Raw genomic sequence first — 24952 nt, forward strand, 5'->3', positions numbered from 1 at the left:
AGAAAAGTACGACTCCAGACTGGCAGAGTTCTTTTATTGAAATGTGGGAAAAAAGTATGGAACAGCACAACGCAAGATTTGAACGATCGGCTGAAATGTTCCATGACGCAGCAGGCAAATGGAACAAACAAACGCCACAGTTGACATTTTTAAGATTTAGCATCAAAATAATTGTCTTTATCTAATCGTTTATCTTCTGTTATTGAATCGTTGTTATCGTTGTCACCCCTTTTAATACTGCAAAACTCACGTAGCAATCATAGTCTATTTTAGGATGCTCGTTTTTTGTTCAACCTTTTTCAACGCAATTCTCCAGCGTACTTTCAACATGCCAAATGCTACAGATCGAAGCTCACCGAACTTTAGGTTTAACTTTCTCTGCTCCTGAGTCAGGCGTCCTCTGTCCGGGTAAAGTTTCACTAGCCAGTTCGTTAGTGGATAGGCAATGTCGCCAGCTAAAAGGGGCCTTATTTCTGTTCCATTTATATTGCCTGTTGGACCACTAATAATTTGCTCGTTTGCTGCAAGTTCAGAAAACGTCATCTCTTCTGCCTGCATTGTGTGTCGTTTATTAACAGAAAAGGTCAACGCTTAATATTATCGTGGGAGTGCACCGATCAGAAAACCCGAAGAGGACTGTGAACTAACTACAGCAATAAACGAAAAAAAATTTTAAGAACAGTAAAGCGTGCCTGTATTTTTACATAATAAGCCTTTTACAATAAATACTCCTAATCTACAGTTTGATAAACCAGCGCGTTAGTTGCGACCTTTGTTAAGAAACATTATCTGTTCTTTGATTACGAAATTCCGGCGGCCTCAGATCACAAAGCAAATGTTGACATGGCGGGAAAATTCCGCGGCCTCACAAAGCAAATGTTGACATGGCGGGAAAAATGTTGACACGGCGGGAAAAATATTGACATGGCGGGAAAATATCCCCCTGTACAATTATCTCGTGTCGTCATGACAACGTCATACGACACGAGACAAAAACTCGTCGAGAGAAATTTATGCTCACTTGGAATACGAATATAACAGTTTGTCGAGTGTTGGTTTTTTTCTGCGTCTGGGTCTCGTGTTGTTTGGCCGTGATTTGGGTCGGCCTGAATGTTGCATCTTTCTTCGGTCAGAGACCGTGTGACTGTCTGTGATCCGCTTATTTCAATCCCCGCACATTTATTTTGCTTTACATGTTTCCAAAGAGAACTCTATGCTTGTACTATCTAAAGCCGAAATGGTCGTTAAACCGGAAAGGCCTTTTGGATTTTTTTAATGTTTGTGTAGTGCCTTCTCCACGAAGGACCAAACCTGTCAACCTTTAGCGTTTACAGGCTAGCAATAGCTTGTCTAAATTATTAGAATTTGATTTGTAAATCTGTTGGTACGGGCGCAGAGGCAGACAAATTCCTCTGTGTTTAAAGCAGCGTGACGTAATCGTCACGGTACGCCATTTGATCTCATACGTTCACTGTAATTTGTAACGATTGACCTAGGATTGAGTCAACTGATCGCGAAAAATGCTCCATAAAATACTGAATTTTGCATCTTTTGATTTCAAACTTTGACTTACCGTAAGCTAGATAAATAAAGTTCACTTACCTTTTATCGTTCATGTGATCTTTTGTGATTTTATGGGGTTTTGATGCCGTTAATTCCTCTCTAGCCGGAGGGTGACGACTAGCGAGGAATTAACGGTCTCGAAACCCCATAAAAACACAAAAGATAAAAGGTAAGTGAACTTTATTTATCTGGCTTGCAGTAGATCAAAGTTTGGGATCAAAAGATGCGAAATTCAGTATTTTATGGAGCATTTCTCACGATCAGTTGACTCAAACCGAGGTCAATTGTTACAAATTGAGATTGCAGTGAATGTATGGGATCAAACACAGAGGATCGTCTGCCTTTGATGAAAACTTTTTTGTATCAACCAGCTAGCGGTTGTTTTGTATTTCTTGTTTCTTTTTCACTGGCAACGCAGGTACCTTAATAGCCCTTATGGTAAGTTTCTCTAAGGGACGGACCATTATTTTCTTGGGGGGGGGGGGGGGGGGGGGGGTTTTTTTTTTTTTTTTTTTTTTTTTTTTTTTTTTTTTTTTTTTTTTTTTTTTTCATTTTTTTTTTTTTTTTTCCCCCCCCCCCAATTTTTTTTCATTTTTTTTCTCCCCCCCCCCCAAAAAACTCCCCAGTGAATGTAATGAATAATTGCTTTTTCTGTTGCATTATTCTGTTTTACATTCACCGTGAAACCATTTTTTTTTTAAAGCGAATGTATAAGAAGTTAAACATCTGATAAAACAACAAACAAAAACCAGGCCTTCTTATAATATGAAGACACTTCTATGCAAAGAATAAAATCTCCTCCTTTGTTCAGAATTTCGCTGAAGTACAAATAACACTAAAGTCTTTCTTTCAGAATTTTTATTTCAATAGTTGGCAGCACAAGCTGCAAGCACATCAATTTTACTGTATTTAGATAAAGGCCATGTATCTATCTGTTTGTTAAATATTTCATTTTCACATACAATACATTTTTAATTGGGTTTGAGAAAAACTATTGTAACAAAGACCGAGTATATTGGTACAGCTGGAAAACAAAGTAGCGATGCATTCTGATTGGTAAAAGGCTGCCAGAGACCATTTATCATTTCATTTTGACGTTAAAAAAAATATCTATGTGTGCGGACTACATACGCACACGTTTGTGAACATTGTCTCATCAAAGGAACGGGTATGTGCTTAATATTCACAGCTTTAAGATCTTTAGCCGTTTTAATTTTCCTTCTCGCGATTTGTACGCATAAAACTGCCTGTAAATTTGACTAACAAGGAGTGGAAATTACTTTAATTAATTACAGAATGTCCTTTATTTGTTAGAGATGTATCTTGTCGACTGTTAAAATTTAAAATCAACTCGAACATACCTTGGAAGAGATTAGTCACGGGAAAGTTTGTTAAATGCTCAAAATATTACAAATATATCCTCGCGTAATTTTATAGTCATAAATCACAAATAAATTAACGAGTGAAAAGGAAAGTTGCAACCATCGAAAAAAAAATCTGAAGCTTGAAAACATAATGATGTTAATTTTGTGTTGTTTTAAAGGCTGTGAATACGTCCTTACATTTACAGACCGTCGCCTTCCATGAATTTCCTCGAAATGAAGGGAATTATTTTACTAACTGCCTTCCTTATGGTTGTACCATTTTACGTAAGTGGCACCGTTTACTATGTGGACAGCGAAAACGGCGATGACTCTAATAATGGAGAAAGCGTTGGCCTTGCATTTACAACCATCAAGACTTGCATAGACGCACTGACAAACCCTGGTGATGAATGCCACATTCGCAAAGGACGCTACCATCAATCGGAATTCCAGATTTCTGGTAAACGAGGTACTCCGTCCCAACCTATCATCATTCGCGGCTATCAAGACGAAATCCCCATTATCGATGGAACAATACCGCTTAAACCGAAAGGAAAATCTATCTGGAAACGCAGAAAAGATGGCACTTATTATGCTAAAATAGACCAGGATATTTGGCAGCTTTTTGTCGACGGTGAAATGATGACCAACGCTCGTTGGCCAAACGCTCTGTGGTCAGACAAGACTGTGTTCTCGAACAAATACTGGGCAAAGTCTGCCAAAAGCTCCACCCGTGGAAAGATGGTAGATAGTGGCGCAAAGAACTTAGCTGGAAGTGGTTTAAATGCGACAGGGGCGATGGCTATTCTAAATATCGGTAGCTTCAATACTTTTACTGCCATCGTGAAAGATCACGCACCCGGGAAGAACTTCTTCATTTACCCTGACACATTTGGCGAAATCAAATTCAAGGCGGGCCATAATCAGTACTTTCTAGAAGACAAACTGGAGTTCCTCGACAATGCTGGTGAATGGTTCTACGACAAGAGCACAAAAACTGTTTTCATAAAGACGCTGGATGGAAAAAGCCCTGAAGGCAGAATACGCGGCAAGGTAGAGGAATAAATTACAAAATGTTTGAGTACATAACCGATAATTCAGTTGTTTCTTGTTTGTTTCAAGCTTGCCTCTACCCTAACCTACCTTAGTAGGAAAGGCTATACATTTTACTCAGTGAAACGCCAACTTCACATATACCTCACAACGTGTAAAATTAAGAAAAAAAGTTTTTAAATAGTTTTATTTCGTCCCCCAAACCTGGTATTGTAAATATTGTAATGAACGACTTACAAAGCAGTTATTTTAGATGAATAGCCACATAACAAAAAAGGTAATATCAATATGTCAGAAGCTTGAAAATAACTTCGCGTGAACGAGGTTTTTGGTAAATTTTTGAGCAAATAACGTATCTGAGGCCTATTGCAAGCCAATGTACCAAAACGACTTGTTTTCACGATGTGTTGGTAGGTAACTTTTTTTACTTCATTCTCCGTAGGTCCAGACGTACGCTTTCACCATTTCCAACTGCCAGAATCTGCATTTCAAGCAGTTGGAGTTCTTTGGCACCACTATTAAGGCGCGACCAACACACAGACGGGATGTTATAAATGGTCTGTTTTTTAACTCAATCAATTTTAACTTTCCCTCTTATTCCAAACGCATGCTTGGTGACACCTCTCCTCCACGTTGGACAGTAATCGATCCAAGTCGCGGGCACAGCTTTCAGTTAATAAACAGCACATTCTATGGAACCGACGGCCTCGCCCTTCAGTACAGCGGTAACGGAGCGCTGCTACAGAACAATCTGTTTGAGTACAATGATTGGTCTGTTACCAACACGAGATCAAAGAGTGGCGGATTAGGAACTGTGGTGTCCAACGGCATAAACGATAAGTTTATTAGAAACACTCTGCGCTTTAATGGCGCTAGTGCTGGCTTTCGCCCTTCAGGCCGCAATCCTCTGGTGAAGCTAAACCACATTCATCATCAATGCTGGGGAGTTTTACAGCACGACGGCGCGGGAGTACAGTTCCAAATCGGTGCGCAGACGAACGCTCTCTCCCAAAACAACTGGGTTCACTCAAGTCCAAAGTATGGCCTCCGTTTTGACGGGCAGCCTCCACGAGTTGGACGCAACGGTACCATGAAAGAGAACGTGGTGTGGAAATGTGGTGGAATCATGATCAAAGGAGAGTCCCACACAGTGCTTAACAATCTCGCATTCGATAAAAGAAATGACAAAAGTGGCGACAAGCAGGGCGCTGGCTGTTCTTTGTGTGTTTTGAAGTTCGTTCGTTCCAACCCGGTTGAAATAAACAAAAACACGGTAGTACTGCGTAACGCGGCTGACGTAGCGAACGGCGGCAAGAGAAAGAAGCCACGTGGTACGTACCCGCTGGCGGGTAAACTCGTGGAGTTTAACCTGGTGGGCGACGTGAGGCAAGAAGTTGTTGACGCGAACAATTTGGACTTTCGGCCCCGTAAAGACTCCAGATACAACAAGGATAATGTTGGACCGTACCGTTACAACCCAGGCAGTAAACATTATTGGATTCCTGGAAGGCAACTTTACAAAGCCAGCACTCCTGTCCCCCCTGATGGTGGTACAACCGTAAAGGTAAGAGTTTTATTTTCGGGAAAGGTGGCACAAAGTAAGAATAACTATATACACGCAAGGCAAAAAAACCGTCAAAGCGTATGTCTGCATATCATGCTATAAAGCTTCTTTGAAACACTCCCTTGGAGTCTCAGCTAGACAGTTGACAAACAAAATGTTTTAACTTGAGCGACCAACCATTTCTCGCTTTACGGCTTCGCTTAAGTGGGAAAGACCTGATTAGTTGCCTGTTTGGCAAACTTATTACCGTTTTTTTACAGCATATACCAATAATTAGAATAGCCAAGTGAGTAGCCAAGAATAGCCAAGTGTTATCGACCACATCACTGTCGTACAAATCTAAAGCAGTTTACAATACTTTTCCAGGGTCCTAAAATTTGGAATTCTCTACCAGAATCGATCACTGGTTCGAGTAGCTTCTCTTCTTTTAAGAAAAAAATGATTAAATTTCTAATAAAATGAGTCTGAAATTGGCCTAGCTGCACATTCACAGCGAAATTACAAACTTATTGCTAACCCGAGGTGGCCTCCCCCATAAGCCTTGTGGTTTCTTGGAGGTCTCCTCGCCCTATCTTTTTAAGTTATTTTAATTTGTATTTGTAATTCTGAAGTGGCAAATAAATGAGATGATGATGATGATGATGAATTAAAAAAGAACAGTAGATCAGTAATGGCAGGCATGCATGCACGAATGTATAGTCACGCGTTACGAATGGAAAACTCTATAGAAGTTTGTACGGGTTGAATGTGGGGAAACTAAAATAATTTCGGCTTGACCTCTCTCACGCTTACCTCAATTCGTATAAAATGTTATTCATAACTCTTAGAAATCCTTTTTTAACTTATTATTTGGCTGTGCGTCTGCCATAAAAGACTATCGCTCCTTTAATCTCCAGCCTTAAGCCTGGTTTTCACTTGCGACCAGCAAGCTCAAGCGCAAGCACGAGAAAAGAAAAAAAAATCATCCTTGTGCTTGTGCTTGCGGCAAGCACAAAAACAAGGATAAACATGAAATGCGCTTGTGCTAATGCTTACGTTGAAGCCCTTTTTATGGGTGAAAGAAAAGCTGTTATCCTTTAACTTTAGCTTGCGCTTATGCTTGCTTCGCTAGTGAAAACCAAGCTTATCGTTTAAATCCTGTTTTTTTTTTTCTCAAGCGACGCAAGAACAAGCGCAAGCACAGACGCAGGCACAACAGCTCTTATTTCACAATGAAAACGGCCTTGACGGAAGCATATGCACAAGCGCAAGCACAAGCACAAGCACAAGCACAAGGGTATAGTTTTGTTTTGTTGTGTGTGTGCTTGTGCTTGTGCTTGTGCTTGCGTTTGCGTTATGCCGCGTGAAAACAAAGCACCACATAAGAACTGGGAAATTTAAAGCCTGGTTTTTACTTTCGACGCAAGCACAGGCGCAAGCATAAGCGCAATCACGCAAAAAGGACAAATTTTGATTCTTGTTCTTGTGCATGCGGCAAGCACAAGCACAAGCATAAAACTGTAATGTACTTGTGCTTTTACTTGAGTCGAAGCCGTTTTCACGGTGAAATAATAACCTCTTACTAACCGAGCGCGAGGGCCGTACTGGGGAATATTGGCTCGAGGTCGTAGGAGTACGGACCGAGCGTAGCGAGGTCCGTACAAAAACGACCGAGGGCCAATATTCCCCAGTACGACTCGAGTAAGCTAGGTTAGTAAGTAGTTTATTATATGACACTCGAGCCATGCTTGTTTATTTTTCTGTTAAAAAGCACATCCGGTCACTTGCATTCAAAGGGCTTCCTCCGTAAAGTGCTTATGATGACGCGAGCAACTCAGAAAGAACAAGCTACCACGAGTTTGAAAACAAATTTGTCGATCGTGACGAAGAAGACGAATATTCACCATAAAATGGATTTTATTATCGTAAAGATCGGGAACTTTCTGATGTAGAAACTGGACAATTAGCTAACGAAACCAAGATTTTTTAGCTATCATTCTGCTGTTGAAGATGGACGTCTCCGAGCGTAACTTAATATAATACGGACCGGCTTTCGTCTCTGGCTCGTAAACCGAAGTGTAAGGACAAAAACCACCAGACAGTTCTTTGAAGTGTCGCCGACTTCTCCCGCTTCAAAGAGAGCATCTTCGTTGTCTCCATCAATCGCCTGAGCGCCTTGCGGCTTGTTTTCTTCGCCGTACTTGTGAACTAGTGACTGGCATTTCGCAGCTAGTGCTCTTGAATCTCGATTTTTTAAACTCATTGTCGTCGAGAATGTTGAACGGGTATTTCTTCTCAGGTATCGCTGTTGGCTGAAAACTGAAAATTGCTGCTGGCTCAAACTCTTGTTCAGTTTTTGCTGCGCGTGTTTATAAAAAAATCGCTGCGTGAAACATTTGAACGGAAAGTTGATCAAGCTCGGAAGCAGGTGGGCTTTCAATTCTTTCATTTGTCATACAATTACCTTCCATGTAGCGGAGAAGAGCTTTCATATTAGTAGCCGTCTTCTTATTTGTGTTTGTACTTTTCTGTTTGTTTATAAAATCGTCTATGGCCTCCTGGCTTTCGGCGATGCCTGTTTCGGTTTCTACATAGAAGTTTCCCGATCTTTAGGATACTACGGAAAAATATGCTTGGTGAATATTCATGTAAACTCTGTAAAATATCGATCTTTTAGGAAGTTTCTTTGCGAAGAATGAGAGTATGAACACGTTTTCTTTGCGCAGGTTTAGTTGCAAATTTTGAATGTACCGGCTTTCGAAAAAAAATACACGACTTGGAACGTTTTCATGGAAACGGTCCGTATGGCAAAATCCCGACCAAGAAAGAACCAATCAGAACGCTCGGATTTACCTAAGACTGGCTTTGCCATATAATAAGAGCTGTTATTCTTGTGCTTGTGCTTGCGCTTGTGCTTGCGCGCTAGTGAAAACCAAGCTTAAGGCGCCTGGCCGTGTCTGCCCAATTAAGCATTCGTTCCAGATTCTCCCGAGTCTGTACATTTTAGCCTTGTCACTAGTAAACTTCGAGTTCTTATGCTTGTCCTTAAGCTTATGAAACGTTCGTTTTAACTTGACACGAACCACTTACGCTCGCTGTTGTGTTTGCGTCGCTAGTGAAAACCAGGCTTAACCAAAAAGTAAACATACAATTAAAATACTGTGATCCTGTGATCCAGGATTGAACGCAGGTGCCGTTTGATAGGTACTTCATATATGGCTGGATATTGGTTATTTTCATACTTCACGTTTGACAGTATTTTGAGTGTTTTGGTAAACATCTCATTAGCGGCCATTCCTAGGCATATCTTAATTGTAGCCCATTTTTAGACTCAACGGCTTACCTTACCAATGTCGCGAATAGACAGGCTTTATTTTCGCTAACACAACATGGATACAATTACAAATCACTCATCCAGCCACTTTTGATTTTCTTTCTCTAAGTCTGATAGAGACGCTGTTATGTGGTTAAACGCCTTTGGTGCCTCGACTCATCACGTGTACTTTGGAACAGACAAGGCGAAGGTTGCCGACGCCACACCGAATTCGCCCGAATATCAGGCGAAGATCACTTCTGATGGCAACGTGCATTATCTTTCCGAGAGTCTCAGTGCAGGTTCTACTTACTACTGGCGAGTGGATGCTGAAATGGATGAGAAAACCATTTACAAAGGAGACGTGTGGTCATTCCAAACAGAGTGAGAAAAAGACGATGCTGAAAACAAGCAAAAGATTGGCAGTAGATGAAATATCCTCGACTCAATAACTAACCACCGTGGGAAAAAAGATAGCGGCTGTACATTTTGCCACAATATCTTTCGAACCGTACACATCCATTAGAAACATAGAACGCCATATTTTTTCCGAAATCTGTTCCTGAACTAACAGCATTGTGTATTCCAGTTTTGAAGTAATATATCAATATATCGAGTGGTATTTCATCGGGATATCCAAATAACGAGAAGAGAGTTGAATATACGACGCGCAGCGGTCTATTTTGACGAACTAAGAGGTGTTTGGATACCCGATGAAACACTGTCTCCGATGTTAGATATATCTTCTCAATCGAAACAAAAACTTCGGAGATATAAAACGTAAAAATCTATGCTAATTAAGACTAGACATCCGAATCTCTTCCACAGTTATGATTTTCTTTGTTTTAACTTTATGGACTATTAATGAGTTTGAGAAGTGTTAAGAACTTATATGTGCGTTTTTATCAGCTTTATTTGTTTTTTCGTGTGCTTTGAATCATGGGTAAAAGTACCAGACGCCATATTTTTGCCTACGATGGATTACAATTGTTTTATTAGCTGTATTAGCTGTTTGGGTAGTAAGGGAATTTTGTTGTCAACATGAGAAAATATTTAGAAACAAATGTACCAGCTTGCTTTAAGTTTTCACCGAGGATGGATATTGGGGCATAAATAAATAAATCATCGATGGAAAAATACACCTGTGCTTTTCGTCTCATTTGATTGTGGTATGCTTGTATAGCGATGATGATGATGACAATGATAATGACGATGCTAGTGTTCTCTATTTCCTTCCGAGTGTGTTAGAAGACCGAACACAGAAAGCAAATTAATCTGTAAAGAATATTTCATTGCGTTACTACTGACTCCGTGACTGACATTTCTACTGCGCATACTCAGTTTACTAAGAACGCGTTTTTTTTTTTATTCTCAATTCTGGAATGAGAATGGCAGAATGTAAAATGCGCGCATTTTTTGTTCTGCATTCCTATTCCGGAATGGACAGAACGGCATTCCATCCATTCTGCTCCCAGGGGCAGAATGAACAGAATGTTGCGATTGAAATCCAAGATGACGTACGACATAGCCCGCGATTCGAGGGATGTGTCTCCTCTCCTTTGTAAATAGCATTACCAGAACATTCGACAAATACATTACAGACTCCATACTCTCTTCCCCCTCTTTATTAAGTAGAAAAATCGCTGCGATAATGGCTGCAATGGCAGCCTCTTCGCTGGCCGCCATATTTGTTACGCAATGTTTACTCGTGGGCGTTTTTTAAAGCAGGCAATCCGAATTATTCCTAGCATTCTGTACCAACCATTCTTATTCCAGAATTGTGGGTAAGAACGCGCCCTAAAACGTTATGCCACGTTCAGCCACGAATCAGATTGTACCCCAACGTAGGGAAGAGTTTTGCGTTTCAAAATGGTTTTAAATTGATTTTGTTTGGCTCTTTTACCTCGCGCTTTCGTTGAAAAAGGAATTTTGCAATGAAATAGCCGAAAGAAGTAAGAAAAATTAGCCTACTTTCGTGTGCTAAACTGAAAATTTGATGAACTTTGACGCCGTCTTAAGCATTGCATTTATTCACGAGCAATTTTTTTGACACAAAGTTTAATTATGTGACAAATACATTTGAACATGCAACTATATTATGGATGACACTATAGTTATATTCGTCAATATTTCAAAGTTTAGCGCGCCAACAATGACGTCAGAGAGCAAAACCGTACGCAGAAACAAGGCGGAGCTGCTTGATCCACCCCCTCCCCCTCCCCTCCCCCCCCAACAAAATGGCGCTTACGAACACGCAAAAAGTTGAAGCTGCACCCATCGTTGCGCTTCTGGTCTTATATAAACAACAAATACGGAAGAAAGAAGCGTAGGTGGCGGGATAGTTGTTGGAAAACTGTGTATGCAGTGTTCAGTGGAAGAGAAAGAAATTGGGGAGAACCAATGCTGTCGAAATATTTGCTGTGTTTTATGTAACGAGTCAGTCGTCTTCACGGAGATTTTTCTCGTACGCGACATCTTTTATTTGTCAAACAAAAGCTAACACGCTAGTTTCTCAGCAAATTGATCTCTCACATGAAAGTTGGCCAATTTATCTTGTCTACACGAGCAAATTAAATTTTTCACATGACATTGCGCCAACTGAAAGCCGAAAAAGGTACGACGCAAACACATGTGCAAACATAGACGAGTGTGCCCGGAATAACCACGGTGCCCTTCTTGAGTGTTAAATGTTGGATGGGAAATTGCATTTCAGAATAAACCATCTCACACAAACACAAGCGCAAAGGGTGTTAATAAAAGAACAAGTGGATAATAAAAACGGAAATAAGTTCATTTAACAAAAGTCCTTAAACGATAAAAGAGGCTTTTCAATTCCCTGTTAAGATTCTTGGCTGAAGTCTTGGGTTGCTTAACAACATTTTTTTTTTCTCACAATAGAAGCCGTTAGTTTAACCCCTATATAAGACGGTGTATTGAGAGTTCTGAGTAATCCATAACCACTAATCTCAAGTGTCCTTAAAGAAAAAAGTATTCAGTCCAAACGTACAGTTTTACACCTAACTCAAGTGCTCCTATATAAAGATATTCCAACTTATTTTGTTGGGTTTATTTTACTTAAAAAGAAATATGGTTTCTTTTAATCTATTCATTTATTCTTTTTCTGCATTGAGTCCATAAGCTAAACAATCGTAAAGCGTTTGTGGCATTGATAAATGGCGTTCGACAAATTGAAATAAAGGCACCAAAACAGATTTTAATGTTGCATTTTTTTTCGTTATATCTCGCGAGGACTTAAGAGATCAAATACCTCTGCGGCAGTATTAGAACATCAAACATATGATTTGACTTGGTAAGGCATTTCATATTAATTAACTAGCTAGATCTTCTTTGTTATTGCTTCTTCTTTGTATTTTTTACTTTGTTCAATTTTCTGCATAGAGTCCTATAATTAACTAAACAATCATAATGTGTTCGTGACATTGATAGATGACGTTCAACAAATTGAAATAAAGCACCGAAACAAATTTGAATGATGTGTTTGTTTCGTAACTGACGAGGGGTTAAGAGATCACATACCTTGTAGAAGGATTAGAACATCACATATATAATTGACTCGGTAAGGCATTTCACATTTATTCAATCTTATTTTAATTTACTGACAACTGCATCCAGCTCATGGTATAGCGATCTTTCACAATGCCTCTCTAACTTGCTTTGCCTGTTTAAAAGATAGTACTATGGCGGATAAGAAATCTCAACTTTCGCAGTCTGTTGATGGCCATAGCTAGGCGCAATGCACGAACCTGGGCAGACGATGCACAAGTTATGAGTGTCGAAGGCACGAGCCGTTAGCGGGGTCTGGAAAAAAAAAATGAAATCTTCAAGCTCTGAGGCACTATGTTTAGTATAATTCACGAGGTATTTCTTCAGAAAAATCAACGAGCTTTAATTGGGGATTATTTTCTCATCTGATTTTGGGTTAAATCTGGACAGGGCAAGTGTTTGGTCTTGCCTCTTGCTAGTTACGGCCCTGCGAACTTTTCATTTTTAAAAAAGTAGAAAAAATTCAACGGCAAATTCATCAATTGTTGTTCACGGATTGACGTGGCATTGTTTGTTTTATATGTATTGCAAATCAAAGCTTAAGCGCTTTCCGTTGCCACAAAGCAGCACATTTGTTAGTCCGTACTTCACGCTTTTGACGAACACTTTTCATTACAAACTAGTAGGTAAAGTGAGCCGAGAAATGGCAACGAGAACATTGGTAAATGATTGTGCTTATTAGCACATTACTTTGATTTCTTTGGCAATACATCCAGACCGTCAAATTGCTTTGTCGCAATGGATTAAAGTCATATAGTATGTAAAAATTACCTTAAAATGAAAGGAAACCTTAAATAATAATTTACAAAATGACCAAAAAAGGACAAGAGTGGTTAGCAGTGCAGACGATTGAAATTGACATTGATCGACTTTAGAATAAAAAAACAGTTAAGATGTACTGTCGTTTAAATTAGTTTTAAATTTGTCACTCTTGAAGATTATGAACAATTCACATCAACAAGAGAGCATCAGCATAAGCAATTTCGTTGAAAGAGTAGTATTTTTAATTATATTAGCCCTAACGTGCGATACGTTGGTCCTCTGTACTATATATTTCGAATAAAATTCAGAGCTGATTTAAATTCTAACAAGGCCGATAAAGTGTTTTTTGTTGTTGTTGTTTAGCAACAGTAAAAGAGTAGTTTTTCTTTTATTAACCCTTTAAGCTCCAATATCCACATACAAATTCTTCTGACTGATGATCATTTCCTTCGCTGCAAATCCGAAAAAAGTTATTACTTAAATTTTGACATTGGTGAGTACGCTAGTTATAGCCACGGTGCCTCTTTAAGAACGCTCAATGTAGTTATTTTATCCCTAGGGTGGTTGTTTTGAAATTGAAAATTATGTAGGAAGCCAATGTTCGATTCTTGCCAAAATACATCATAATGATCAAATATGACCAAATTTGTATTTTTTACTGGTCATTAAGTCACAAAGGTTACCATAGCAACGATTGACGTTTTCTTTTTTTTTAAAGGAGAAAATCACTCCAGAATGTCCATTCATTTTCTTTACGCCAATAAAAAGTTTACACAAAGATATGTTATTCACCAAAATTTCAGCCTCCAACGTGCGCTATAACCCTGCGAAATCTTTCCCAAAATTTGACAACTGAACGCCGCCATCTTGGAGCTGGTAATGTATGCGTGACGTCAAAGAGCTCAGCCTAAAGTTGGCGGGGAAATTTAAATACTCGAAACTCCTTGTTTCTTCGTAGCGGATTTGTTTGTCAAAATGCCTGTTTGTGCAGCTCCATTTTGCTCAAACAGAGCTCCAAAAAATTCAAAAAACAAGGAGTTTTGACAATTAAAATTTTCCCGGCCAAACTTCAGGCTGAGCTCTTTGACGTCACGCATACATTACCAGCTCCAAGATGGCGGCGTTCAGTTGTCGAGTTTTGGGAAAGATTTCGTAGGGCTATAGCGAACGTTGGAGGCTGAAATTTTGGTGAATAACATATCTTTGTGTAAACTTTTTATTGGCGTAAAGAAAATAAATGGCCATTCTGGAGTGAACTTCTCCTTTAAACTAGCTTGATTTTCTCAAAATCTAGATTGACTCTTTGTATTAATCTTTTGATATGTTAAAGTTCAGTAGATTGCAACTGCTGACGAAATTTGAGAAAAATCTGTAAATCCGTTTGCAGGATAACTACATTTCCGAATAAAGCATCTCACACAAATACTGACAAGAGCAATTTGTGTAAATAAAAGAAGAAGTGAATGAAAGGGAAGTAAATTTTTTCAACAAAAGTACTTAAAGATTGAAACTTTACTTAAAGGATTAAAAAGTGTGCAATGTAACTATAATCGTGTAACATTTTTTTGACAGCATGAGTCTATTTTGCGATTTACTGTAATACTGAATTATTGTGAAGGGCTGAAAAATAAGTAAACTATTAATTATTAACATGGCAACTGAAATTGAATATTCAATCGTACCCGATAACTCAAACCCCCGCTTACTTTCGTTTCTTTTCAGAGTTCGAGTTACCGGGATTCTACTGTATGACTATCCTGCATATTTTAAATCAAATAATTTTAGCAAGTACCACATAACATATTTCAACTACTTAGTTTGTTGGGTTTCTTTTGTTTGAAGAAAAATACTGTTTCTTTGTGCGGTGTTTTTCTTTATTCTTTTTTCTGCATGCAGTCCATAATTAACCAAACAATCGTAAGGTGTTCGTGACATTGATAAATGGCGTTCAACAAATTGAAATAAAGGCACCAAAACAAATTTCCAATTGAATGTTGCGTTTGTTTCGTATCTGACGAGGGGTTAAAAGATCATATACCTCTGTGGCAGGATTAGAACATCAGACATATATTTGACTCGGTAAGGCATTTCATATTTATTCAATCTTATTTGAATTTACTGACAACTGTATCCACTTAACGGTAAAACGATCTTTCACAATACCTCACTAAATTGTGTCGCCTGGTTAAAAAAATAGTAACGTTTCGCAGTGGTCATTGATGGCCAGGGGCACTTTTAAACAGTAGACAAATTCGAGGGCAAATCTTTCAAAAAAAAAAGAGCAAATCTTTCAATTGTTGTTCACTGGTTGACGTGGCATTGGTTGTTCACTGTATCACAAATAAAAGCTTACGCGCTTTCCGTTCACGCACATGACGGACCCTTTTTGTTTACAAACTAGTAGGTAAAGTGAGCCGAGAAATGTCGACGATTATAGGCAAATGATTGTACACTTTTAGGTTATTTTTTTTTTCTTTTTGCATGTCTTCGGCAAAGCACTCAGAACGTTAAATGGCTTTGTCGCAGTGAATATAAGTCATTTAGTATGTAAAAATTGTCATCAAATGAAATGAAAGGAAACCTAACATAATAAAGTAATACTTTACAAATTTACCAAAAAAGACAAGAGTGCATGGCAGTGCAGTAAATTGAGATTGAAATTGATCGACTTAACTACTTAATAATAAAAAATTTTAAGATGCACCACTTTTAAATTAGTTTTAAATTTGTTTGTCTTAAATTATGAACGACCCACATTAAGTAAACTTGAAAGCATAAATATTTTTGTTAAAGTGAATAGTTTTTTTATTATATTAACCGTACCGTGGTATTCCATGGTACCATTATTATTTTGAAGAAAAATCAGCACTGATTTAAATTCTGAACAAAGTTGTTGATTTTTTGTTGTTTAGCAACATCGACAGAATTTTGCCTTTTAGTGTAAGCCCCAATATCGACGTACAGTTTTTTTCTGACGGATCTTCATACATTTTCTTATTGTATTTAGTTGGAGGGAAATGTGTTAAAAGATCAACGCAATGTTTTCTTTGGTGATGATTTTTATTTAGGCTTAAAAGAAGTGATATCTACATCAAAAGTTAAATCTAGTTTATGATGCGATGTCACGATAATAATTCAAATTTTATGAACACTTTTTTTTCTAACAGACAACAGAATTAAAAAGGAACAAAACCCTTTCAAGGTTTTTGACATGAATGGGAAGCGTTTCATCATTGCATTTCTTGTTGTGCTTCCATTGTGCGTGGATGGAGCCACCTACTATGTCGATAAGAAAAATGGAGATAACTCAAATAACGGAAGAAGCATTCAGTCTGCATTTAAAGGCATCATAAGATGCGTCAAGGCACTGAGGCACCCTGGAGACGAGTGCCTCATTCGCAGAGGACGCTACCGTCAAAAAGAATTCCAGATTTCTGGTAAACAAGGAAGCGCCAAAAATCCCATTATTATTCGCGGTTATAAAAACGAGATTCCCATTATCGATGGAACAATTCCACTGAAAGCAAAAGGTGGCTGGAAATGTGACAAAAAGGGAATTTACTACGCTAAAATAAAACGGGACATTTGGCAGCTTTTCGTCGATGATGAAATGATGACCAACGCTCGTTGGCCAAACGCTCTGTGGTCAGACAAAACTGTGTTCTTAAACAAATACTGGGCAAAGTCTGCCGGAAGCTCTACTCGTGGAACAATGGTCGATAATGGCGAGAAGAATTTGGCTGGAAGTGGATTAAATGTGGCAGGGGCGATGGCTATTCTGAATATCGGAAGCTTCAATACTTTTACTGCTATCGTCAAGAGACACACATCCAGGCAGAACTTCTTCACTTATGACGACAGATTTGGCTCCATTAAGTTCAAGCCGAGCCACAATCAGTACTTCTTGGAAGACAAATTGGAATTCCTTGACAGAGCTGGTGAATGGTTCTACAACAAGAACACCAAAACTGTTTATGTGAAGACGCCAGATGGCAAAAGTCCTGAAGGAAGAGTACGTGGCAAGGTAAGCGAATTTATTATTCAAAAAGAGTTTATATAGGGTAGCTACATCAGTTAACTGCGTTATTTAAATGTTGTCAGTGTAGGCCAGATGAAATACACTATTAAATATAGATTTAGCCAAACCGAAAAGCGAAGCTCCCTAGGTTTTTACGTTGCCGTTTATCCAAATCTGAATTCACTGACCATAGACGGAAAAAATACGACTTGAGCCCGCAATCCAATGGAAAACCATTGCCTGGTCAACCATTACCTGGTTACCTGGTCATAGAGCACCCGTGCCCGAAAACTATGCCGCTTGCCATGATGACCTGCATGGATTTCCTATTTCTATGCATGCATAATTGTCTTTTCTCTATGCTTATGGGCCCGCTCTGCGGCGCTTCGATTAATTCGGGCCGCTGGGTATCTCCGCCATAATAAATTCAAAACGGTAAAAGCATAGAGAAGAAGAACTGCGAAATATACTTTTGTACTAAAATTAAGAATTAATAAAAAGAAATGCAACTTTGACCTTGTCTATGGGCACTGTTTTATTTCCAAGCTACCGTTGAAGCAGGCATAAGTTAAACACAGCTTTAACTGTTGGGATCCATCGATATAATCATTACATGATGTCTTTTCGCATACACTCTCTTTTTCTATAAGAATATATTTTATAGAACTATTGAGGCTAAATTTTTTTTGAAATTTTAATAATGTTTTAAGAATAAATCCGGAGGCTGAGATTTTGAAAAGAACATAATTTTGTGTGTTGAAATTGTGTAAATACAATACTGACAATTATATGTTTGTAATTAAACCTTTAAAATTGGTCCTATTTATTAATGACAAAACTAGTTAAAAGCAACAATTGCAGCACTAGCCGTACGTTTGATGCTAATAACATTTCTGCAAAAAGTTATATACACGAATTTGATATCCTAATACATTCTAGAACGGAAATTTCATACGTTATAATCTAAAAATATTCACAATGATATTCAGCCTAAAATCGGCAGAAAAATAAGAATATTCAGCCTGGTCCGGAAAAAACAATATTCTTACAGAAAAAAAAAAGAGTGTATCCACTTCCACGTCTATATCTTCCACATATGTATTATGAATTCGCAATGTAATCAGCACCAAGCTAACTTTGGCTTGCCCGAATTCGAAGGAGTCATAGTTTCGAATCGCATTGAAGGCTTGATTATTTACCTGATTTTTCACACCCGTTTAATTTACGTACAACGTTACAATCTTACACGATATATGGGTTATTGGCCAAGCGTGAGGTCAAGATGGCAGGATATTGGCCAAGTTCTTTTTTTGCGTGTTTATGGACCGAGACGAAGTCGAGGTCCATAAACACGCAAAAAAAGAACGAGGCCAATATCCTGCCATCTTGACCGAACAAGCTTGGTCAATAAAGAATTTATTATATGACTTTTTTCGAGTACTGAAAAGGAAGCCAGTTGCATGCACATTCAATGGCGCACGCTAAAATCATTTCATTGGTTTAAAAGTTTAATGACTGACTGTCAAATTCTTGAATGAATCGAGACGAAGTAAAACGACGCGACAACAGCGAAATTCACCTCTTTTTAACCCTCAAAAGGATACTAAAATTGCAAATCGACGTTGAGTTTGAAGCCTTAAAACAAGAATGTCCATTCTATCTGGCCGCCAGCTTTTGATTATTGGACGTTTTGTAGAGTATTTGCTCGCTTCTGGCGCTTTAGTGGTGCAAACCTGCCGACACGGTGACACGAGCTGAATATTGAAATTGTGATTGTTGAAAGCGTTTGGGACTTATAAATTCACGGAGCTTGAACTTTCCTACATCATTGATTTAAATGTTCGACACGACCTTATTCGACGTGAGCGTTAGAGGCTTCGGTGAGAAGATGTTTTAAAAGCTTACAGTGCCTGAATGGTTCGCCGTGCCGACCGCTTTCTCCATCAAGATTTCAATCAAGATTTACACAAACGACAAGTTTGCCGAATTGTTTATTCTTCAGGTATGTCACTGACTTCTCTCCCTTTTCCGCCGAACAAAACCGATATCATGTCTTCAAGTCGCTTTGCGTTTTAATTTTTGTATTTAAGCTAATAGCTGGTTGTTGTGGCAAATAAAATTCACGAAACTCGTTAACATTTGCTGTTTAATTAGTTTGTTCTCGTTCGCTTCAAGACCTATTTCTTTGTAATTGGACTCTCTTTCGCTAGAAACAGGCAGAAAATATTTGTTTTGTTCCGGTAAATGGTTTCATAGCTCAAGTTTACGACGGAAAAGCTTTTTGTAGTAGCGTCGACGGAACTGAAAAGTTTTTTCGCTTGCGGGAACACAGCGGGCGATCCCGAGCGGTCAAGATGGCTCCATCTTGACCGCTCGGGTAGCCAATCAGAGCACGGGATTCGTTTCATCTTGACCGCTCACGGAGCTAGTCATATAATAACATACTTTATTTATTAACCTCCATTATGCTTCTGTAGGTACAGACGTACGCTTTTACCATTTCAAACTGTCAGCATCTGCATTTTAAGCAGTTGACGTTCTTTGGCACTACAATCAAAACCCAGCGAAGTCACAGAAAGGATGTGATAGATGGCCTCCTTTTTCACTCGATCAATTTTAACTTTCCCTCTTACTCCAAGCGCATGCTTGCTGATCCCTCACCACCAAGTTGGACAGTCATCGAGCCAAGCAAAGGGCGCAGTTTCCAGTTAATAAACAGCACTTTCTTTGGATCCGACGGTGTTGCCCTTCAGTACAGCGGTGATGGAGTAAATCTGGTGAACAATCTGTTTGAGTACAATGATTGGTCCGTTGCCAACATGAGAGGAAAAACTGGCGGACTAGGAACGGTGGTAGCGAACGGCCCAAACCACAATTTTATCCGCAATACCATGCGCTTTAACGGTGCCAGCAATGGATTTCGACCTTCGGGAGAAAATCCGCTTGTCATGCTCAACCACATTCACCACCAATGTTGGGGAATCCTACAGCACGACGGAGGTAGCATCCAATTTCAAATCGGTGCGCAGACGAACGCAAAAGCACAAAACAACTGGATCCACTCTTCACCCAAGTATGGTATCCGCTTTGATGGGCAGCCCCCACGCGTCGGTACGAAGGGTGCAATTTATAGGAATGTGGTGTGGCAAACTAACGGGATCATGGTCAAAGGCGATAATCACGAAGTGCTCGAAAATCTCGCCTTTGACAAAATCAATGACAGAAAAGGAGATGGGCAGGGTGATGGCTGCTCTTTGTGCGTTTTAAAGTATGTTCGCTCCAACCCAGTAGAGATCAACAAAGAAACGGAGGTACTACGCAACGCTGCTGACGTAGCCAACGGTGGCAAGACACAAAAAACACCTGGCGGCAAACGAAATAAAACACCTAAAAACAAGGGAAAGAAACCTGGTGGAAGGTATCCTTTGGCTGGAAAAAAAGTAAAATTTAACGTAGAAGGTGATGTGCGGAAGGAAGTCGTGGATGCCGATAATTTGGACTTCCGGCCCTGGAAAAATTCCAGATACAACAAGGATGAGGTTGGACCGTACCGCTACATACCTGCAAGCAAAAAGTACTGGATTCCTGGAAGACAGCTTTACAAGGCCAGTACTCCTGTCCCACCTGATGGCAGTAAAACAGTGAAGGTAAATTTAATTGAAAATAGCCAGTTTGTACCGGGGGAAGGGAATAATATTGTCTCTTTTTATTGACCTCATTTAAAGTATTGTGAAGAATAGTAAAATAATTGTACTCAATTAGTATCAAACACGGACCTTGAACGCGGACTTGGTACTAAAGCATGTACAAGGGAATATAAAACGCGGACATCGGACTTCTGACTGGGTATAAAATTAGAAACTGCGTATTCAACTTTGCCTTCAAGCAAACCTATATTTCTCAGATCTTGTCACGTAGCCAATTCTAATTTCTAAGTCTCTTTTGTCGACCTATTTGGTATATAAATGAGTTATCGAGAGCACATTGAGGCTATCGAGATTTTTTATTATATAAGTGTCACTGTAACAACCGAGCCAACCTGCGCAAGAAATTTTTGTTTTAACAGTGGTTCAATAGCTTGTGCAATATGGCAATCACCGCTCGTTTTCCGGGCTTTCCCGGCTGCTGTTATTTTGCCTTTCGATAAGGTTTAGCTACTTATTTAGTCAATTTGTTTCTTTTATCCGTTATAGTCTGATAGAGACGCTGTTATGTGGTTAAATGCCTTTAATGCCGCAACTCATCACGTGTACTTTGGTACGAACAAAGCGGAAGTTGCCAAGGCGAAGTCACCCAAGTTCAGTGCGAAGATCACCGGCGATGGGAACGTGTATTACCTTTCCAAGAGTCTCAAAGCAGGTTCTACTTACTACTGGCGGGTTGATGCTGAATTAGATAAGAAAACCATTTACAAAGGAGACGTGTGGTCATTCCAAACAGAGTGAGAAACAAGAATTAACGAATAAAGGTTTCTCCATAATGAGATGCAAATTATGAATGTCGAAAAATTTCAGAAAGGCATAAAGCGGGTATTATTTGGGTATTATTTATAAAGCGGGTTTTATTTATTACTTTTTTGAGAAATAATTTGGGAGGAGGTGATTCAATTATTAAAAGAATTTAGGTGTTGGTGAAAGATACTTTGTTTTTTAAGATTGCACAATACTGTAATCTGGTAAAAAAGGAAAAATTAAAATGTGTTAAAAACAAACTTTTTTGTCTTCGTTTTATGTTCCATAGTGATTAGGGGAAAGTTCTCTTAGTTCCACGGTTTCTAGAAATTAAAAACAAATGAGTGCTTAAGAAAAAAATCCACCGAACTGGCAATACCTTTATAATTCTAAACGTTATACTCATCCGTTAAAAACAACGAAAGGCCAAAAACAACTACAAAAACAACAAGCTTTTTTGTTCATGAATTAAAAGCTAAAAATGTGTTGGCACTGACCAAAATAGTAAAAAATGGGACGTTTCGGTTAAAATACTGTAACCTTCAGAAAAAATTAAAAAACGGCGTCCAGATGTAAATGAGTTGTTTTTAAGAAGGCGAGAACCCATTAGGGATTGGCCATTTTTTGTACATGTCTGGAATGTGTATGTCATTATTAATTAGAACGGTTTTCACTTGAGAGTCGAAAGTAATTCGCGTTTGCTTTGGTTTTGCATTACTACGCTCAGTGATTGGTTTGAAAATCTCGCGCCACTTTCTCGACCAATCAGAACTAAAACCAAAACCAATCGTGACTCACTCGCGCACGTTTCCCCGCGCTTCGCGTCAGCTACATGTATTTGCTTCGAGTTTTGATTGGCTCACTGGATTGTCTGTGTTCTTTGTGATTGGCCTGAGTGATTACTTTGGTTTTGGTTTTACGACACTCAATTGAAAACTGCTCTATATGTTTAATTGAATTCGGTTTGCGAATGGAATGCCAAGCATTCCAAAAACAGTCTGCGTGATCACTGTAAACAACGGTCTATAATCTGTATATCGCCAAATTCAAACTTGTGATTGCTTTGTACGCAATAATACGCCAGCAGAAAGTTCTTGTCACCCGTACAAAATTGCTCTTTTGTGCTCTCTTGTTTTAGTTTCTTAATGCTAGTGATCTTTGTCCGATATAAACTTTTTCACAGTCTTTGCAGCTAATTTTATAAACGACTACCGCCCGGGTGGGGGGGGGGGGGGGGGTGGTGTACTCCCTTTAATGGCCTATACGGGGAGGCTCCGCCCGAAAAAGGGACCTTTTTCAGGCTTCAGGTATATAAAAGGGAAGGGATTTCACAAGTTTAGGTATACGAAAGGGTATGAAAATCTGTCATTCAGGTTTTTAAAAGGGCTTTTAATTAAACTATTCGAACAGATGAATTTTATGGCTGTATTATTTAGATGTATTTAGCGCTACATGAAAATGACAAGAAAACGTCGTGTTTTAAGTCTTTGCCTTGTCTTTCAGGTATATGAAAGGGGTACCTTTTTTAGCAAAAGGTATACGAAAGGGGTACAATTTCTGTCAAAATGGTATATAAAAGGGTAAGGGGTTAGAGCTCGGGGCGGAGCCTCCCCGTATAAAACTTTTTTGAGTACCCCCCCCCCCCATCCCCCTGTTCATTCAAACAGTTTTGCAAAAGTGTATAACTTACCAAAATAATAGTGATAGTAATCATAGTCATAAAACCATGATGTTATAAAAAAGAAATTTAAGGTAAATGAGTTTGATTTGATAAAAGATTACATTGTCAAAATGGAGGCACGATAAAAGGAACATTTTAGTATTAACATTATAATTTGGATAATTAATTCTTTGATAGCTTCAACTGAAGGTAATTGTGTGATAATCGGGTGGCGATATTCCACTTCCTTGCAAAATACCTCTCTACGGCTTAAGTAGAAGAACTGGAAACAGGTAAGAGAAGTTAAAAAAGAATTGATAAAACCAAAAACTACAACAGTAACAGAATGGATGATATAAAGACATGTTTCTTTTTTTTAATGTTGATGCTGTTGGATACTTACACATAAAGCGCATTTTTTGACCCCTAAGGAGTCTCCCTTAGGAGTTTTTGGTGTTAGTTAGCTTTAGCATTGTTGTATTACTTTATATTCAAGTTTTCAGCATCGTTTAGGGACGGACCATTATTTTCTTGGAGGGGGGGGGGGATGAAAATTTTTCCTCTGCAAACTTTTTTGTTTAGTTTATGCACCTCTGCAAACATTTTTTTCGAAATTCTTACTATTTTTTATTATACATATCGTGTTTGCAAACAATTTATTTTGTCTTTCCAGGCCCTGCAAACAATTTTTTTCAATATTTTTCATCCCCCCCCCCCCGTTCCAACAAAATAATGGTCCGTCCCTTAGCGTGAGTTTTCGTACAGCGAAGCTCAGTTGTGGAACAACTTACATGTAGACCTAAGACAAGCATCTTCACTGGCCGATTTCAAATCTAAATTAAGTTATCTTATCTTATCTTATCTTAATGTTTACCGTATTTTACGAGCGCAGATTTCTGCAGTTTTCGCCTGTTGTTACTACAAAGTGACTTTTTGCGTTCACAGCGCCAGACAAATGTGAGTTTATGTTTTCGCCTGTTTGTTTTCGCTGCTTGTTGATGTGTGCTTCATAGGTTTCTCGGTTTATGTTATTTTTCCAGTTTAAACCTCAACCTAGATCTCAACCTGAAGTTTGATTAAACTTCTTCGCACTGTTTTGAAAAAAAAAAACACGAAATTATTATTAATATTTAATTTTAATAATTATTATTATTAAAATATTGCTGTGTCCGGTCGCGAAAGATACGCGTCATGGTAGTCACAGGTGAATTTTCTAGTCTTGGTATTAATCCTTTTTTCTCTGAAAGACAGCAGCACGAAACTCTGCTTTTGTATATTCTGTTTACAGAGCCTGAATACATTATACACTAACTACCTTATTACATGAAATTTTCGCGACACTTTAATTTCGCGATTTTTGGGATTAAAGAAAATCGCGAAATTAAAGTGCCGCGAAAATTAAGTGTCGCGAACATAAGATGACGCGAAAATTAAGGCACTGTCGTACTGTCCTGCATTATTCACATGATTATTAAAGAAAGGATAAACAGCATCTGAGAACTGTTTTGTTGTTAGTGTTGAGGTAAAAGGTTTCTCGTGTTTTTGTTATTGATGATGTTTTTGAAAAAAGTTGTTTAACCTAAAATTAAGAAATGTTAAACCACATGCACATTGTCGCGATCTGAAAATAACCAAACTTGTTACATTGGTACAATCGCAAA

The 24952-nt window shown here is 38.7% G+C and overlaps 2 protein-coding genes, 1 long non-coding RNA gene and 1 pseudogene across 4 annotated transcripts in view; 2 read left to right on the forward strand and 2 right to left on the reverse strand.

Moving 5' to 3' along the window:
• The window catches only part of LOC144663702 (uncharacterized), a 33040-nt gene extending 23065 nt beyond the window's left edge, over positions 1 to 9975 (forward strand). The window contains exons 1-4 of one of the 2 annotated variants that reach the window (XM_078524738.1): positions 2687 to 2731; positions 3107 to 3980; positions 4423 to 5544; positions 8967 to 9975. In XM_078524738.1, coding sequence (XP_078380864.1) covers positions 3147 to 3980; positions 4423 to 5544; positions 8967 to 9224 — 2214 coding nt within the window. In that variant the 5' untranslated portion in view covers positions 2687 to 2731; positions 3107 to 3146 and the 3' untranslated portion in view covers positions 9225 to 9975. Of the gene's footprint in view, positions 1 to 2686; positions 2732 to 3106; positions 3981 to 4422; positions 5545 to 8966 lie in introns of those variants that run through there. The other variant, XM_078524739.1, reaches the window with a different exon arrangement.
• The window catches only part of LOC144663787 (uncharacterized), a 95437-nt gene that overhangs the window by 30607 nt on the left and 39878 nt on the right, over positions 1 to 24952 (reverse strand). The gene's annotated exons all lie outside the window — the stretch shown is intronic.
• On the reverse strand, positions 7555 to 8818 carry LOC144663263 (uncharacterized; annotated as a pseudogene).
• LOC144663265 (uncharacterized) lies at positions 16374 to 21625 on the forward strand. The gene is made up of 3 exons (XM_078524169.1): positions 16374 to 17186; positions 19658 to 20827; positions 21374 to 21625. Exons 1-3 carry the CDS (start codon positions 16374 to 16376, stop codon positions 21623 to 21625), a joined length of 2235 nt encoding a protein of 744 aa, XP_078380295.1.

Source organism: Oculina patagonica, chromosome 8 (assembly GCF_052425735.1).
Source record: "Oculina patagonica isolate OP01 chromosome 8, crgOcupat, whole genome shotgun sequence".
NCBI lineage: Eukaryota > Metazoa > Cnidaria > Anthozoa > Scleractinia > Oculinidae > Oculina > Oculina patagonica.